Source organism: Mustela lutreola, chromosome 4 (genome assembly GCF_030435805.1).
Source record: "Mustela lutreola isolate mMusLut2 chromosome 4, mMusLut2.pri, whole genome shotgun sequence".
Classification (NCBI taxonomy): domain Eukaryota; kingdom Metazoa; phylum Chordata; class Mammalia; order Carnivora; family Mustelidae; genus Mustela; species Mustela lutreola.
Window position 1 is genome coordinate 165,899,836 of NC_081293.1, and position 16,233 is coordinate 165,916,068.

General features: G+C 33.9%; 1 protein-coding gene across 2 annotated transcripts in view; it reads right to left on the minus strand.

Annotated features, from left to right (window-relative positions):
• Positions 1-3,034: 3,034 nt before the first annotated feature.
• TMEM168 (transmembrane protein 168) overlaps positions 3,035-16,233 on the minus strand; it is a 30,406-nt gene continuing 17,207 nt past the window's right edge. For both annotated transcript variants that reach the window (XM_059171609.1, XM_059171608.1), the window contains exons 3-5: positions 12,331-12,473; positions 9,952-10,226; positions 3,035-4,399 (exon numbers count right to left, since the gene is read on the minus strand). In XM_059171609.1, coding sequence (XP_059027592.1) covers positions 3,852-4,399; positions 9,952-10,226; positions 12,331-12,473 — 966 coding nt within the window. In that variant the 3' untranslated portion in view covers positions 3,035-3,851. The remainder of the gene's footprint in view (positions 4,400-9,951; positions 10,227-12,330; positions 12,474-16,233) is intronic.

Consider the following 16,233-nt stretch of genomic DNA (forward strand, 5'->3'; position numbering starts at 1 on the left):
TTAAAAACTTAGTGACTAACCTATGGATTTCAATTTTGAATCAGCTTTGGTCAATACAGAATAATAATAGCAACAGTACTTCCTAATACACATAAATATAAATTACTGTCAATGAGACAGTTTCTCAAAATTACTACTACTTAAACGTCATTGTTTCATACTTTATGTAATACAACTAGTAGGTAGGGAAGATACCCCAAAAGTGAGATAGTTGTAGTTTCCCTGGCTTTGAACCTAGCCTGAACATGTTTGTTAAAGGCCAAATTTTTTCTGACTTTACAGTCTAGTTGTTACTGATGAGCACAGTCAACTTTCTTCTTTGTTCATCACTTCCTTTTAATAATTTCCATTTGTGATTAAGTCTCCAATTTGTGTATATATTTCTAATGGGAAATCAATGAAAGATTCAATCTTTATTTTATCAGAGTCCTGATGAAAATGAACTCAGCCAACAAAAAGCTTTCTTTTTGCGACATGAGCTATATTTTCATTCAAACCCATTTTTCCTTCTTTAATCCTGACACTACTTTTAAAAAATGTGAAATGTTTGGGGCACCTGGCTGGCTCAGCCAATAGAGAGTATGGGTCTGTGGATATTGGGGTTGTGAGTGTGAGCCCTATGTTTGGGTGTGGAGTTTACTTAATAAGAAAAATATATTTTTAAAAATGTGAAATGTTTTCCTTTCATTGATTCTGTAATAGTCTTTAGTAATTATTAATTTAATGAAATAATAGCCACTTAAAATTATAAGAAAATGAAATAAATTAAAATCAAGTTATTCCAATTTCTCCTTAGGATTCTAAATTCACTCAGTCAAAAATATTCTTTTAATACCTTCTATTATGGGACAAGGCACATTTGTGGGTAATTGTAGTATGTTTTCAATAGAGGACATGTTCAAAGATACTGACAGATCCAAATCCTTTGAGCATTCACTATGAAATATACCAAGCAACATTCTTAAAATCAACCATTTTCTTCTGGCATACACAATGTGAGCTATCCTCTGTGGAAAGGTAATGTAGAACATTACTTTGAAGGAGACTAAACTCTAAATGGGAAAGAATACATATAAAAAGGCAGTACCCAAAACAGCAAATATATTTAAGCCAAAATTTACAAACAAAATGTACAGTGACAAATAGATTCTAATGAAGATTTTACTGGAAAAAAAACAACCTACCCACTAATGCATTAAATATAAATGCATTTTAATTAGCAATGCAATTTTTAATAGACTTATGAAAAACACTGGTCATAAAAATGGTCTTCTGTACAATTCTGTATTTATTAAGAAGAGCAAGATAGAGAGCTATGCAAAGATAAATCCAAATATCCCAGGGAAGAAGAGTTTAGTCAGAGAAAACGAAAACAAAAGTTTTTAATGAAATAATGGCATAACTGAAAAATTGTAGGAAGAGAAAGAATTTGACTCCCTTAATTCATCATAGAACAGTATATAGTTTTTAAAGAGATGTTTTTAGGGTGTAGTGCTTTTGTGGTTTCAGAAAGGTATCATGTAAGAAAACAAATTAAATCAACATTATATTAAAAAAATCTCCATTTTAACTATTTTTTGTTGGCTGATAAAGTTTTGCCCTGAAGTAATTCCTATCATTCCCAGTAACTCCTTCATAAACATATGGTATATAAAATGAAAGCCATAAGAAAATTATCCTTACTAATTGCCACATCTAGTTTTTAATCTTTTAAGTTAGAGTAGCCAATCAATTTCTTTCCTATAATATTTTTTCTCCATATTATATTGTCAGTTAATGTTTTAAAATGGCAGCTTTAATTTAGGATGCCACCTCTTAACTGTCATTTTATAATTTTTTGTATGGGAGGAGAATTCAAAAAGTGGGTATTCTCTGTGGTTAATAAATTGGCTCGAGTCACATTTTTAGTTCAGAACTTTTTTTGGTCACAGAAAATGTGTATCAGAACACTAGTTTTGTGGCCATAAAGTCTGCTACCTTTTGAATCTGATTTTTAGTACCATCTTAATATTATGTTATAAAGAACACAGAATATACCTTTATATTTGGCTTTCTCAGAATAAAGATATATGCTTTATTTAAAGCTAATTTGCTCAATATTGGCTTGGAAATTTAAAAGATTTTACTTAATGCTAATTTAACTTTTTTGTAGCTATAAGCTCATAATTTTACCACTGGCTTTTCTGCTACACAAATTCTGAACAGTAATGAAACATTACAGTATTTCATTTGGATAATGTTGATATAAATATGTAACCAAATATTGGAAAATTTCAAATCAACTTGTTACCAACCATGAACTCTAATAAATGGGCATTTATTATGACTATCACTTTTAATATATTAAAATTATTCAGTAACTGTTTTTTGCACATTAAATGAAAAATTAATTTTTTAAATTTTATTCAAAGCATTAGGAAAATCATATTCAAAACACAGAAATAATCAGACTGTAACAATGCTGCATAGATAGTGGTTCACAAGTTCCCTGACACTAAGTGACTTCTACCTAACAAAAACTTCAATTTTCAAGTCACCAGGTAGAAAATGGTAGAGGCATTATTTTCTCTCTGAGGCTGTAAAAATGGCTTCAATGGTGAGAAGTCACATTTTAAACAACAAAGATTAGATTATCCCCTAATTTAATTCTACTCCCCTCTTGTTACTTCTCAGATAAGAAAATTTAGAATGTAAGGATTACTGGAAGGGAATGGGAGGTAAACTACCTCTTAGGGGATACCCTGGTCAGTGCCTGCTTTAATCAGACAAAACACTGAATTAAGTTTTAAAAATTACAACCACACCATTATGCATAACTAAAATTGCCATATGAATACTTTTTTTTTTTTTACATAATACATTACATGTATACAAGAAAAAAATGACCTGTTTCCAATCCTTTGACCTTCAGTAGAAAAAAAAGTCATCACTAATGAGAGATCTGAAAGAGAATTTTCATGGCAGAGCATTAATTCCATAGGGATCAAAATCATTTCTGAATAGTGAAAACAGCCTGAATCAATGAGAAATTGCTAAATTTTTTAAGAGTTTACTTTTTTAAAGGGAAGACAATTTATATGGGAGGAATTTGTAGCTGGAAACATTGTTCATTAAAACAGTTACCTGAGAAAGACTCTTAAAATTGCCAGTGCTTTCAGAACCTCCCTCCACCCCAACAATGCAGGAAGGAGCGATTTGTAGGCTTCTAGCTTCTTATCGTTACCTACATGAAGAAAGTTTTGAACTCAACAATCGTTTGGGTACTACTACACTGATTAAAAGGCCACAACCAAGACATCTGAATGGTAGACTATAAGCGCATTTTTGCATTCATTTCAGGCTTCTCCCTTTATCCTTTTTTTAAGAAAGAGTTTGTAATTGTTCAAATGGTCTTGGATTCAAACCTACTGTCCACACACACAAAAAAACTTTTGTAAGCAAATTGAAGTTTTCTTATAATAGTAAACAAGCTGTCTGGTCTACGTTCTCTAATCTATGCCTAGAAAATAAGGCATTATTAATTCTTCATTGGCCACTGCAGAGCATAGACAAGTGTTTTCTTTCTAATCAGAGGCATATACAAACATTCCTCAAAGTGCATTGTTATTTTTAACCTCTGTTATGCATTTACACAGCATGAGCATTTATGACTCCTTACATACTTGTAGGATAAAATGCTTATTCCCAACATCTCACAAACACCATAATTACTTGAGAAAAGACAAAGTGAGAGCAGCTACAGAAGTAGCAAGGTTTTTTTTTTTCCACAAATAAAAAAAAATATACAAAAATGGCAAGTTAGTGATAACTGTAGTATGAACTCTCAATAATATTCCACTTTGGGTTCCAAATTAAGATTTGACAAGTTTGAAGCCTTGTCCTGTGTCCAGCACAGTAGGAAGAAACCAACTCATTTTTAATCTTTTCAAACACCTAAAACAACTTTTGCAGATCCAAAAAAGGTTCAGACCGCACAACCAATTTGCCAAATGCACCAGAGGATACGTAATACGAGGAAAGTGTAACATCCAGTGCTTGGCCACGTCGCTGCCTGTTGGCAGGTGCAGAGTGTAGTCACTCCATCGCTTTGACACACCGTAGACGGCTTTCACAGTGCGGCCCTTTTCAGTCCAGCAGATGTTATTACTGGGGTTGCAGTTATATTCTACCCAGTCTTTTGTAAAGTCACCCAGCTGTGGTGGGTCAGCTTCTTCAATATCTATGGTCTTTGTCATCTCTGCTCCTTGCACTGCAATGTACTGATCATTGATTTTTCTCACTTCTTTCACCCACGGAGTTGAATTCTCACTGTCTAATACGATAATAAGGCGAGAACAGAAGGAGGCATTCTTTTCTCTCCACCATTCTAAAAGTGTGTCAAGGCGCAGTATGTCTCCACCTGTGAACAAAAGAAAATTCAATAGAGTAATAATTTCTGAAGCCTCCTCTTAAGTATAGTTTAAGTTCCTAGAATTAAATATGTAGGCCAAAAAAATAGATGGAGCCTTCCTTTCAAAGTATCTCGTCAGAAGAGTTTTTAAAAACAGACTTTCAACTTTGGGTAAAAAAAAAAAAAAAAAAATCCTTGTTACATTGAAAAAGGAATAGGTTATAATAAATTAAGAAAATTATATTTATGAAGTTAAATTTAGTGAAAAAAATGAAAAGTCAATATTCTCTATCACAGGCAGCAAATTATGGCTCATGGGCCAATCCAGTCATCTGTGTTTGTACGGCCTGAGAACTAAGAACTGATTTACATTTTTACATGGTTAAAAATCAAAAGAACAGAAGTTTGTGACATGTGAAAATACAAGAAACTTAAATTTTTCTTCTTCTTATTTCCATAAATAACATTAATGTGCATTCTGTCTATGGCTGCTTTTGTTCTATAGTGCCTGCGCTGACCAGTTACAATAGGGACCTTATGACTACTAAGCCAAAAATACATTGCCCTTTAGAGAAAAAGTTTGTTGGGTCTTTTGAAAATCACTGATCACTGATAAATTAATGTTACCTTGCCTTATACATAGACACCTATTGAGGGAAAAAGAAACTCTTCCTACCTGTATCGTGGTAGGAAGAAGTGGATTTTTTAAAGATTTTATTTATTTGACACAGAGAGAGAGAGAGAGAGCACAAGTAAGCAGAGCAGCAGGCAGAGGGAGAGGGAGAAGCAGGCTCTCCACTGAGCAGGGAGCCCGATGCGGAGCTCAATCCTAAGAACCTGCAATCATGACCTGAGTTGAAGGCAGCCACCTAACTGACTGAGCCACCCAGGCACCTCTAAATGTATTTTATTACCTGAAAACAACACAGGATTAAAAAAAAATACATACCCAGAAAAGTCTAAAGCATATTTATCTTAAAGCTAGTAGGTTTTACATCTAGTTCATTATAATAGGCCTTTTTGTATTAATTTTGATTTTTAAATATATGGCACTAAAATACTATCTTGACTATTTAATTTTTGGCATCCTCTTAAATTCTGTGACCCAAGCAAGTGCTATCCTTACTCACTCTACTCTTGGCTGTGTTTCAATGGTACATTAATATTCATAGAATCATTCCAATTCTAGGGAATTTATCCTAAGGAAAGGGCAGAAATGGGGACAAAAATTACATACAAAGATCTTCTGCCCACTGCTATCTATGATAGTGTAAAATCTGAAACAACCAGGAGGAATGGAAATTATGAGAGAATTCTAATAAAATGGTATTTAAAAAAAATTCTATTGACAAGAAAATGTCTATAATACTAGGAGAAAAAGCATGGCATGGAAGTGTATCTACAAAAACAGCAGTGGTTATTGCTGGGTGTTTGGATTTCAGGTAGTTTTTGTTACACCTTCCTATATTTTTGACCATTTTTACACTGAGCATATGTTACTTTAATGATCAGAACAAAGTCTTAACATGGTATAATCTCTATGTTGAGGGAGATGACGGCACAAGCTCCAACAATTTCAGATACACATCTCTACCTAGAGCAATCATTCTCTGCTAAACTATCAAAATGACACTGGAGAGAGAGAGAGAATCCTTTAGTATTTGGTTTCTATTAGTAATGTGACCCCTGAAGCCAGGGCATAATAACACATTCTTTATGAACAATTAATATTCTTTTATTCATCAGCCTACTATAGCTTGGGCTTTTGACAATGAAAAAGCTATTTCATGAATTGTTCTTAGACTCCTGCTTATCATTTCAGAGGCACTATCTCAATGCATGGTCTCTGTGTATTACTAATGTGTTGCTTCACAGAGAGCTCCAGAAGATACCTTTCATTATATGGTAAAATGTTAACTTTTCATTATTGCCAGTTCTATTCATTTTCTCATAGAGATCAGAGAATGACGGAGATTACAAGAGCTATTATACAAAATCCATCTGCCACAAAACATCATTGTCTAACTTGCCTTCTACAACTATTTCAATAAATATCCTAAAAGCACATTCTAAACTAATTCTCTTGTATACATGCTCTTTAGATATCAATAAGAGACTTAAAGGAGCATTAAAGCCTTTTCAACTATTTCTCTTCTCCTGTTTTGTTTTGCTCTGCTTTCTCCTATGAATAGGTTCTATGTTGCATTTGGCTTTTGGCCCAGATGCAAAGTACTTACATTTATCTCAGCTAACAGCCATCTGATGCAGTTAAAGTAATTGAGACTGCTTTTTAAAGGCTTTGTTTATCTGTGATAAACTGCTTTATAGATTATCTACATTTTTTTCATTTAATTCTCTCTTGTCATTATCATAATTGTTTTTTACTCTGAAACAAAGAGGCTAAAATAACTGATTCCATCTTATGAAACTCCATAAATTAAGGAGACTACTATATATTCTAAGAAATACTGTGAGTCAAGGTATGTGATATAAGGGCAAATAGAGATTCTCTTTCTCACAGTGGTACTTAGTTCTGGACCTGCTCTTACTTGCTAACTCCCATGTAAAATCCAGACATGATATTTCCTATTTTACAGGTTTTTAGAAAGATGTAATTCTCCGAGCTCAAAGCTCTCTATCACATGGGAGAGAACTGAGAGAAAGGAAGGCTCAGCCTCTATCCCCAGTTCAACCTGGTTACCTCCAAGGGGGCTTGGTGCCTCAAGCTGAGAGAGTAGAGCGTTGCTGAATTATGGGATGAACCTGCCCTTCTTGGAGGAGGCAGGGTCATGTGCTTTCTTCATTGTGTTCTACTTTTTACGATTAAGTCTCCAAAAAGAAAGTTACACATAGAAGAACAAATCTTCTTGGCTAAGAGAGGAATTCTATAATGGTCAACTCATTGGTGATATATTAAAAAAATATTATAAAGATACCATTCCAGAATATAATTGCTAGATATTAACCTAAAATATAGCCACACTTTATGGAGTTTATAAGTCTTCATAAATTATTGCTAACTCACAGTGAGTGAAAATTTAAGAACACTGATATATATATGTTACTTGGTGTCTATTATTTTTCCTAGGAAAAGAAAAAGTTGATATAAATAGTAGGAAACTATACATCTAGAATTTACTTCCAAAGCCATCTTTTAAAAGATACTTGAAATAAATTTTTAAAAGATTTAAGTGGAAAAATACAAAGTTTCTGAAAAATGTTTATATTAATAAATCCTTGTTTATTATTAATTTATTAATTTATTATTTATTAATATATTCTATATGTTAACATATAACAAGCTTACTTTTAAAATTATTTTCTTAAAATACTTACAAATAACCAGGGATATATGCATAACCACCAAAATTATGTCTTTTTCCATTTGATTTGGGAAGAGTTCAGTATTATAAGGAATACAGTAAATTTTTAATAATCAATCCCAGGTTTTAGATCTGAAATGCTATTTCTTTCAGGATTTTTGAATTGACTAGAACCTTTTTTTCTGTGCTCTAAGGCCAAGTACACAGACTGGTATACTTTACCTAGAATTAAAATAGCCAAAAAGGCTTAAAAAGTTTTCTACATTGAATTATTAATAACTTACAGGTCAAGTAAAAGATTTTACAAACTATATTTAAGTAATTTTGATGTTGACTACCTTCTTCAACAGTGTTTAGGAAAAGGGTGAACAGTGCTATAAAAAATATCTACTAAACCAGAACATGCAATTTTCTCTACCTTTTTTAAAGATTTTTATTTGTTTATTTGACAGAGATCACAAGTAGGCTGAGAGGCAGGCAGAGAGAGAGGAGGAAGCAGGCTCCCTGCTAAGCAGAGAGCCCGATGCAGAGCTCGATCCCAGGACCCTGAGATCATGACCTGAGCCAAAGGCAGAGGCTTTAACCCACTGAGCCACCCAGGTGCCCCCAATTTTCTCTACCTTAATGGTTTTAGCCTTGGCAGCACATGGTACAATGGGGGAAAATACACTTTAAGGGGTTAGGCAGGTCTGGATTTGAATTATGGTTCCATCACTTACCAGCTTTATGACCACAGATATGTAACAACTTTAGGTTTTCATTTTATTCTTTGAAAAATGAAGATGATAGAGGTGATAGTACTTACTTGAAAGCTTAAGTGAAGATTAAATTTAATGTATATAGAGTACTAAGCATAGTAGCTGCTTCAAATATGCCCAATAAATATTTGCTTTTACTCCTAGACAGCCATTAATTTATTCACAAAACCAAAAATTACAATGTATTTTTATGATAAAACCCTTATTTCAAATCTAGCATGTGATTAGGGAAACCATGATGGTTTAAAATCATCTCAACTTTAACCTTTAATCATCCCCACTTAGAGTTCTTATGTTGGGAGCTCTACCTCTGTCCTTCCAGAATGCTTCTGCTTATATTCGTCCTTGATCTGAGTATCTATTTCTACTTCTGTCTATTTTATTATTTGTAAGTATTCTTAGTCTAAAACACCTATAATAGTTAAAGAAAAAGCAGGATAGAATTAAGTTCTAAAAGAACTATTTCTAACATAAAATAAAATTACCTTTTTTTTCATGATTCATTCAATGATTTTTTTTTTTTTTTTTTGGAACCACTTTATTTATTTATTTGACAGAAACAGACACAGCAAGAGAGGGAACACAAGCAGGGGGAGTGGAAGAGGGAGAAGCAGGCTTCCTGCCAGGCAGGGAACCTGATGTAGGGCTGGATCCCAGGGTCCTGGGATCATGACCTGAGCAGAAGGCAGACATTTAAGGACAAAGATACCCAGGCGCCCTCATTCAATGATTTCTTCCATCTGTCTGTTACTTAAGGAACCCTACTAGGGATCTGCCAGGCTCTGTTCTAGGCACTAAGCAAATAATTAACAAAACAAAGCCCGTGACTTATGTGGTCTCTATTCTAGTTGGGAAGCCCAATGAACAAATTTACATCTAAAATAGATCTCATTTTACAGTTAGCAAGAAGATTTAATATTACCCCATCATTTTACAGAGGAGAGAACTGAAACTGAGAGAAGTTAGGTAACTTGACAAAAATAACACTGTTAAGACAAAATCAGGACAAGAACCAAGGTCTCCTGACCTAAGCACTACTCTCACCATATCACCTCACTTGCTTAATCCTTATAAGCTTTCTAACATAAACTGTATATGTGCAGAACTATTGAAATCAGCACTCCTAACATTTAAAGACTTAGAAGTACTGGTCAAGTTAATTAGCTTCTGAAAAATGAAACTAAGTTTAATAATTCTGAAAATATATTAAAGGGAAACTGATAATTTCTTAGACTAAGCAGATTTTTTCTTCCAATCAATACAAGATAAAATTCTCAAAACCTTTAGAGATTACTAATACTATGCTAAACAGGTATGCCAGAGAAAACAAAAACAAAACAGAATCACCTGTATACTTAGTAAACTGTGAAGCAGAAAATTAAGAATTTTGGAAATCTGGAAATAATGCTGCAGTGTGAAGGGTAGCTTTCCATAAATAGATCTATCTTTATAACAGTGAAATTGCCAGAGGTACATTTACCTGCAAGAGCCCACTCTCCTGTGCCATGGGTGTGCCCACTGTAATACAAAACATACGTATCATGTCTAGGTCCATCCACAGTCCGAAGTTCAAGGAAAGCTTTCAGTTTGGAATGTAGAGTATCAAAAGACAGTCCACTTGTGGAGTAGTCACATCCATAGGTCTCAATCATATGATATGCAAAAAATCTTTGGATAGCATTGAGCATGCCAGTAGACCTCAAATTTAACTCCTGCACATGTTCTGGTGGAAGAAGTGTTGGCTGGCCATCAGGACTGAAGGAAAAAAAATTATTTTGGTGTTTAAAGAGTGTACATTCTATGTCACATTCTTACTCTTTATTTGTAATTAAGCATCATAACAGCTGCTGCTAACCAAATAGCAGAATTTTTTAAAACCCTCTTTTCTAAAGTACTAAAAATTAAGCTTGAACATCAGAGCCTAATTACTAAAAGTTACATTTCTATATAACTTTTCTCTAACCAATAAAATAGTCACCAGACTGAAAGCTGGGAAAAGATCTTCAAATGTAGATAAGACTGTTCTTTGTTCTGTATTCATATTCTTTTACCAAATGACAGATACTGAATAAGACTTTTTAAAAGCAAGATCATACTGATTTTACCCTGCATTTCAAGAACACCCAGGTGGGAACTATAATGAAAGAACTTTCTTTCCTTGACAAAAAACTTTATGGAAGCAGTATGCTTTATATTTCTATATTGAAAAAGACTTTATAAGGTTGCATTCAAGTTCTACTAAGGAACACAAATGACAGAAGAAATTGTTGGTAAATGACATTTTGAAACAGTTATACTGTTTCAATGCCTTATACTGCTGAACAACTGAAGGCAGATCTGATCCTAGAACGAACATAAAATGGTACTGTAGTAAAGATGAAAAACCATGTCTTAAAGCTAGCAGAATCAAAATACCATTATTCAGGAAGAAAAAAAAAATCATCACTCCTACCCAGAAAAGGAAGTTCTTTCAGTAGTTTTGAAAACCTTACATTTTGCTTCATATATTATCAGTACTATTCTTTTTTTTTTTTAAGTTTTATCAGTACTATTCTAATGACACTAGTTTTCATTAAAATAGTAAGACACTTTGTGCTGTATATGTAACATTTAGCAGTCACAAACAGTAAAAGAATAAGCAAAACATTAACAAAAGTTAGTGCAAATTATTATTTCACATATTCTCTTGGCTAAACTGTCACATCTTACTTTATGTGACCCTTTTAAATCTATTCCTTTTACGTCTCATAAGAATTTGCAACTTTTTATAAAGCCCTTAACACAAAGAAAAATATTTACTACAAATACTGTTTTTGGTTTTTATGACAACTATTTGAAATAAATTTTTTATTTCAAGTCTTCCCTCTCCCCACCCCAAAAATCACAAAGGAAATTATGAATACTTTGTAATCAAAATTCATTAACAGCAAATAACTATTTTTTTCTATTTCAAAGGTACTTACTATAAAAATTTTTTTAATGTGGCAATATTTACAGATTCAAAAAGATTTGCCACACATTTAAGGACAAAAATTATTTTGGAATCAAACTACAATGAAACAAATACATGTTTAACTTCATTCCCAACTTTTTGGTAACATTTTCCAGTGAGCAGAGTACTTTTACATTCATATTCTCATTAGCTCTTCATAATAGGTTCCTCTGAGATGGGAAGAATAGGTAGTGTCATTTGCATTTTTTGAGGGGGGGAGGGGCAAAGGCAGAGGGAAAGAGAGGATCTTAAACAGGCTCCATGCCCAGCGTAGAGCCCAACGTGGGGCTTGATCTCACCACCTTGAGATGATGATGTGAGCTGAAATCCAGAGTTGGATGCTTAGCCAACTGAGCTACCCAGACATCCCTGTCATTGGCATTTTAGGTAAAAACACTGAAGTTCAGAGAAGTTATGATTTGCTTAGGGTTAACACAGAACTAGTATTTAGGACTCTATTAAATTTCATCAGGTTGTTTCTATTAAATTTCACCATGTTGTTTCATAGGACATTTTCTTAAACAAGATAACCTTTTCTAAAGAAAGGATAGGACCTTTTTCTAAAGAAAGGGTAGGACCTTTCCTTGGAAGCATCATTCATATTTTCTCATTTTTTTAACTAAGTATAAGCTAATCACATTTATCAAGAAAATATTTAAATTGAATCCTGAGGATTACATCATTATGCAGAGCTAATAAAAGTTTTTAAACATTTGGGGTAAATGAAAAAAACTGCAATGCATTATATTTTGAAAATACTATACTTCTGAAAAAATGAGCAATCATGTTTTATATTCAAATTCATACAAATATTAGGAAAATATTAAGAGTCAAGTAGTCATTACTAATTATACTAGATTACTGTACCTGCAGAAGTTGGTGGGAATCACAATAGCATATCCAACGGATGTTCCTCCTAAACAGTTACCCAATTCATGGAAGAGACCATGAGCCATGGATTCCAGTGGTAAAACTATCAGAAACATGCTCAAGAAGATTCCATTTGTTGGCTAAAAGAAGTTCAAAAAAGCATATTTATACCGCATGTGTGACTGCACTTATGTGTGTGCATATATATATTTATGTACATACATTTGCCTCACTTCCAAAAAAAGATAAAAGAACAATAAATAACCTAAAACAATTACAGGTTGAATCAGATAAAGTATATAAAGCTGAGCAATGAAACCTAAATTAATCTGGAAGTTTCTTGAAAGTTGTGGCAAAACTCGGGCTCTCTGCTCAGCAGGGAGCCTGCTTCCCTCTCTCTCTCTCTCTGTCTGTCTCTCCATCTACTTGTGATTTCTCTCTCTCAAATAAATAAATAAAATCTTTAAAAAAAAAAAAAAAAAAGGGCGCCTGGGTGGCTCAGTGGGTTAAGCCGCTGCCTTCGGCTCAGGTCATGGTCTCAGGGTTCTGGGATCGAGTCCCGCATCGGGCTCTCTGCTCAGCAGGGAGCCTGCTTCCCTCTCTCTCTCTCTCTCTCTGTCTCTCCATCTACTTGTGATTTCTCTCTCTCAAATAAATAAATAAAATCTTTAAAAAAAAAAAAAAAAAAAAAAGAAAGTTGTGGCAAAACAAACACAGCACATCCTATTTTTTTTAATTTGCCTGGTAACATCCTACCCAAACTAAAAAAACAAAAGAAAACCCTCTTGGTATGACACTAAAGGCCAGAAAACAAATCCTTTCCTGTTAAAAAACCAACATATTCTAAATCACTTTTCAAATAACATACTCATTTATTTTATCGGAAAAGTTACTTTAGAAAGGGCTCGTTTTTTTCCTGTGAAAAGCCCAAAATTAAAGAAAATAAAATCTTATAGAAAATTTAAGATTCTAAAGCTATCAAAATGAATCCCAGTCTTAAACTTTTAATAAAGTCTTCCTTTGAAAAGCTCTAGACTCTGTAAATTCAAAGTTGCAAAAAAAAAAAAAAGTGTATGTGTGTGTATATACGTTCTATACACATAAAGGGCATTTAAGCATCCTAAAAGCAAAAGAGAAAAAGGGAGGCAAAAAAAACCCCAAAAACAAAAAACCCAGAAAAAATAAAGGACCCATTTAAGTGAAAAGAAAATGGGTGATAATCACTCAGTCCTGATCTATAGCTTCACAATACCAGTAGTATTCCCCATTCTTTGTGTTGCTACTGCACATACTATATAGTTATATGCTTGCTTCTGTTCATGAAAATGTATTTCTCTAATTCCTTCAGAATTATAATAAAAAATGGGTGATTCTCATAACAGAAAAATGGATATAATGCCCTATTTTGGGTATGCTGTTTGCTATCAATTGCATAAAATATAGTACATGCTCAATTTAGAAACATTAGAAAATATAATTGATAAGTGATTAAAATCATTGCATGTACCGTCCTCCACACATGCTTTCTGAAATACCTGACTTCACATTATATACACTTTTTTTTTTTTTATCACAGTAGGATAATGTTCTGTACACTAATGTACTATAAGCCTATTAGTATAATGTTAATCATTTGTAAAGAATGGCATTCCTGGGTGCCTGGGTGGCTCAGTGGGTTAAGCCACTGCCTTCGGCTCAGGTCAGGATCTCATGGTCCTGGGATCGAGTCCCGCATCAGGCTCTCTGCTCAGCAGGGAGCCTGCTTCCCTTCCTCTTTCTCTGCCTGCCTCCTGCTTACTTGTGATCTCTGTCAAATAAATAAATAAAATCTTAAAAAAAAAAAAAAAAACAATGGCATTGCTGGGGCACCTGGGTGCCTCAGTTGTTGGGTGTCTGCCCTTTGGCTTGGGTCATGTACCTGGGATCCTGGGATCATTGGGCCCTGCGTAGGGCTCCTTGCTCGGTGGGAGGCCTGTTTATCCCTTTCCCACTCCCCCTGCTTGTGTACCCTCTCTCCCTGTGTCTGTCGAAAAGAAAAAAAAAAAAAGAGAATGGCATTTCTATCATATGTATAAATTTTTAATTAGCTGATTCCCTACTATTGCTATTTAGATTCCATTTACTTTTCTATTTTAATAAAACCAGAATAAGTATGAAGTTCTCTTACAATTTTTAAATCGCTTTGATAATCTGAGTTTCATCTCTGGTGAAGTGTTAAATACTTTACTAATTTTTCCATGGGGCTGCCTTTTTATTATTACAGCTTTGTTTTGCTCTCAGTATATTTGACTTTTGTGGGTTATATGATGAATGCTCCCCCCCCCTAATGTTTTTGTTTTTTGTTTTTTTTTTGCTTAGCTTTTTTTTTTTTTTTTGAAGATTTTATTCATTTACTTGAGAGAGAGTGTACATGCACAGGGTGTAAGGGCAGAGGGGGAGGGAGAGGGACAAGCAGATTCTAAGCAAAGCACAGAGCCCAACTACAGGCTTGATCTCACAACCCTGAGATCAAGACCTGCGCAGAATCTAAGTCTCAAATTTTAACCGAGCCACCCAGGAACCCCTTGCTTAGCATGTTTTTAATTGTAATGTCACTCTGTGTAAGTTAAAGAAATCTTCCTCTACCCAAAGATCAAGAAAGATTGTTTTACATTACCCTTGAAGGCTTTATTGTTTTGCTCTTCCCATTTTTAGGTCTATAATCCAAATGTAATTAGTATTTGTTTATGGTCCAATTCCATTTTTGCTATTTGTACAATTACCAATCACTGAAAATCTCAACAACTCCACATTACTCTACAGTGCCATCTCTGCCATACATCAAGTATTATGGGATTTGTTCTTATACTCTATTCTGTTCCATTAGTCTGCCTGTCCGTTCAAATATTTCCTTTGGCCTTTATTTCCTCCTTTCTTCTGGGACTCCAGTAAAATAGAGATCTTCTCACTGTATCCTCTTTGAGTCAGTCTTTTGTATTTTCCCTGTTTTTCTTTTGTGCTCCTTCTTGTGTAATTTCTTCTGAAATGTACCTTCCAATTTACTAATGCTCACTTTCAGCTTTATCTATTAGTCTTGCACACTGAATTTCAGGTATTTTATTTTCTGACTCTAAAACTTATTTTTTTTCAAATCTGCCTTGTTACTATTTTATAGTTTTCATCTTCCTACCATTATATACTACCTTTGCTTTTATCATTTTCAACTGGGTAAATATGGTTTATCAAGACTTTCTGGCCATCTCTTGCTTGTTGGTGCTGCTGCTTATTGCTCTTGATGCTGTGTGTGTACCTGGTTATATTTATGATCTGAACACTATACAAAAATACATACATGTGTGTATATATATGTACTTGCATATATATGTGTGTGTATATATGTATGTATATGTGTATATATAAAATTATCCTAGGCCTGAAATGAGTCCTATAATTATATAACTACATATATATACATACTCACAGGACCCATTTCAAGCCTAGGATGATGATACCTTTCTCCAAGTGGATTTTTGTTCGTTTCTTCCAAAGAGCTGGGGGCATTACAACTCAGTATTTTAATCCAGGTTTGACCACTTAATCCGAGTCACATCACTCAAAGGAAACTGTCAGAATGCAAATTCATGACAGCGCTGTAATGGACATGGTTCCACCCTTTTCCTTCAGTGTGTCTTCTTAAAATGGGAGGTAATTAAGTTACCAAAGACCCCACCTCTGAAGTTCTGGGCTTCGGTTTTTGCTTTTGATGGTACTAGGGGTGCAGCTCAACTTTAAACCTTCCTTCTTCAGTTTTAAACATGTTCACAGGGAACACTGTTGAGTATTACTATCCCCGAAAGTATAATATATATTTTCATTTACTCAAGTCTTCTTTCAAAATCCTCAGTGGAGTTTTAAATTTCT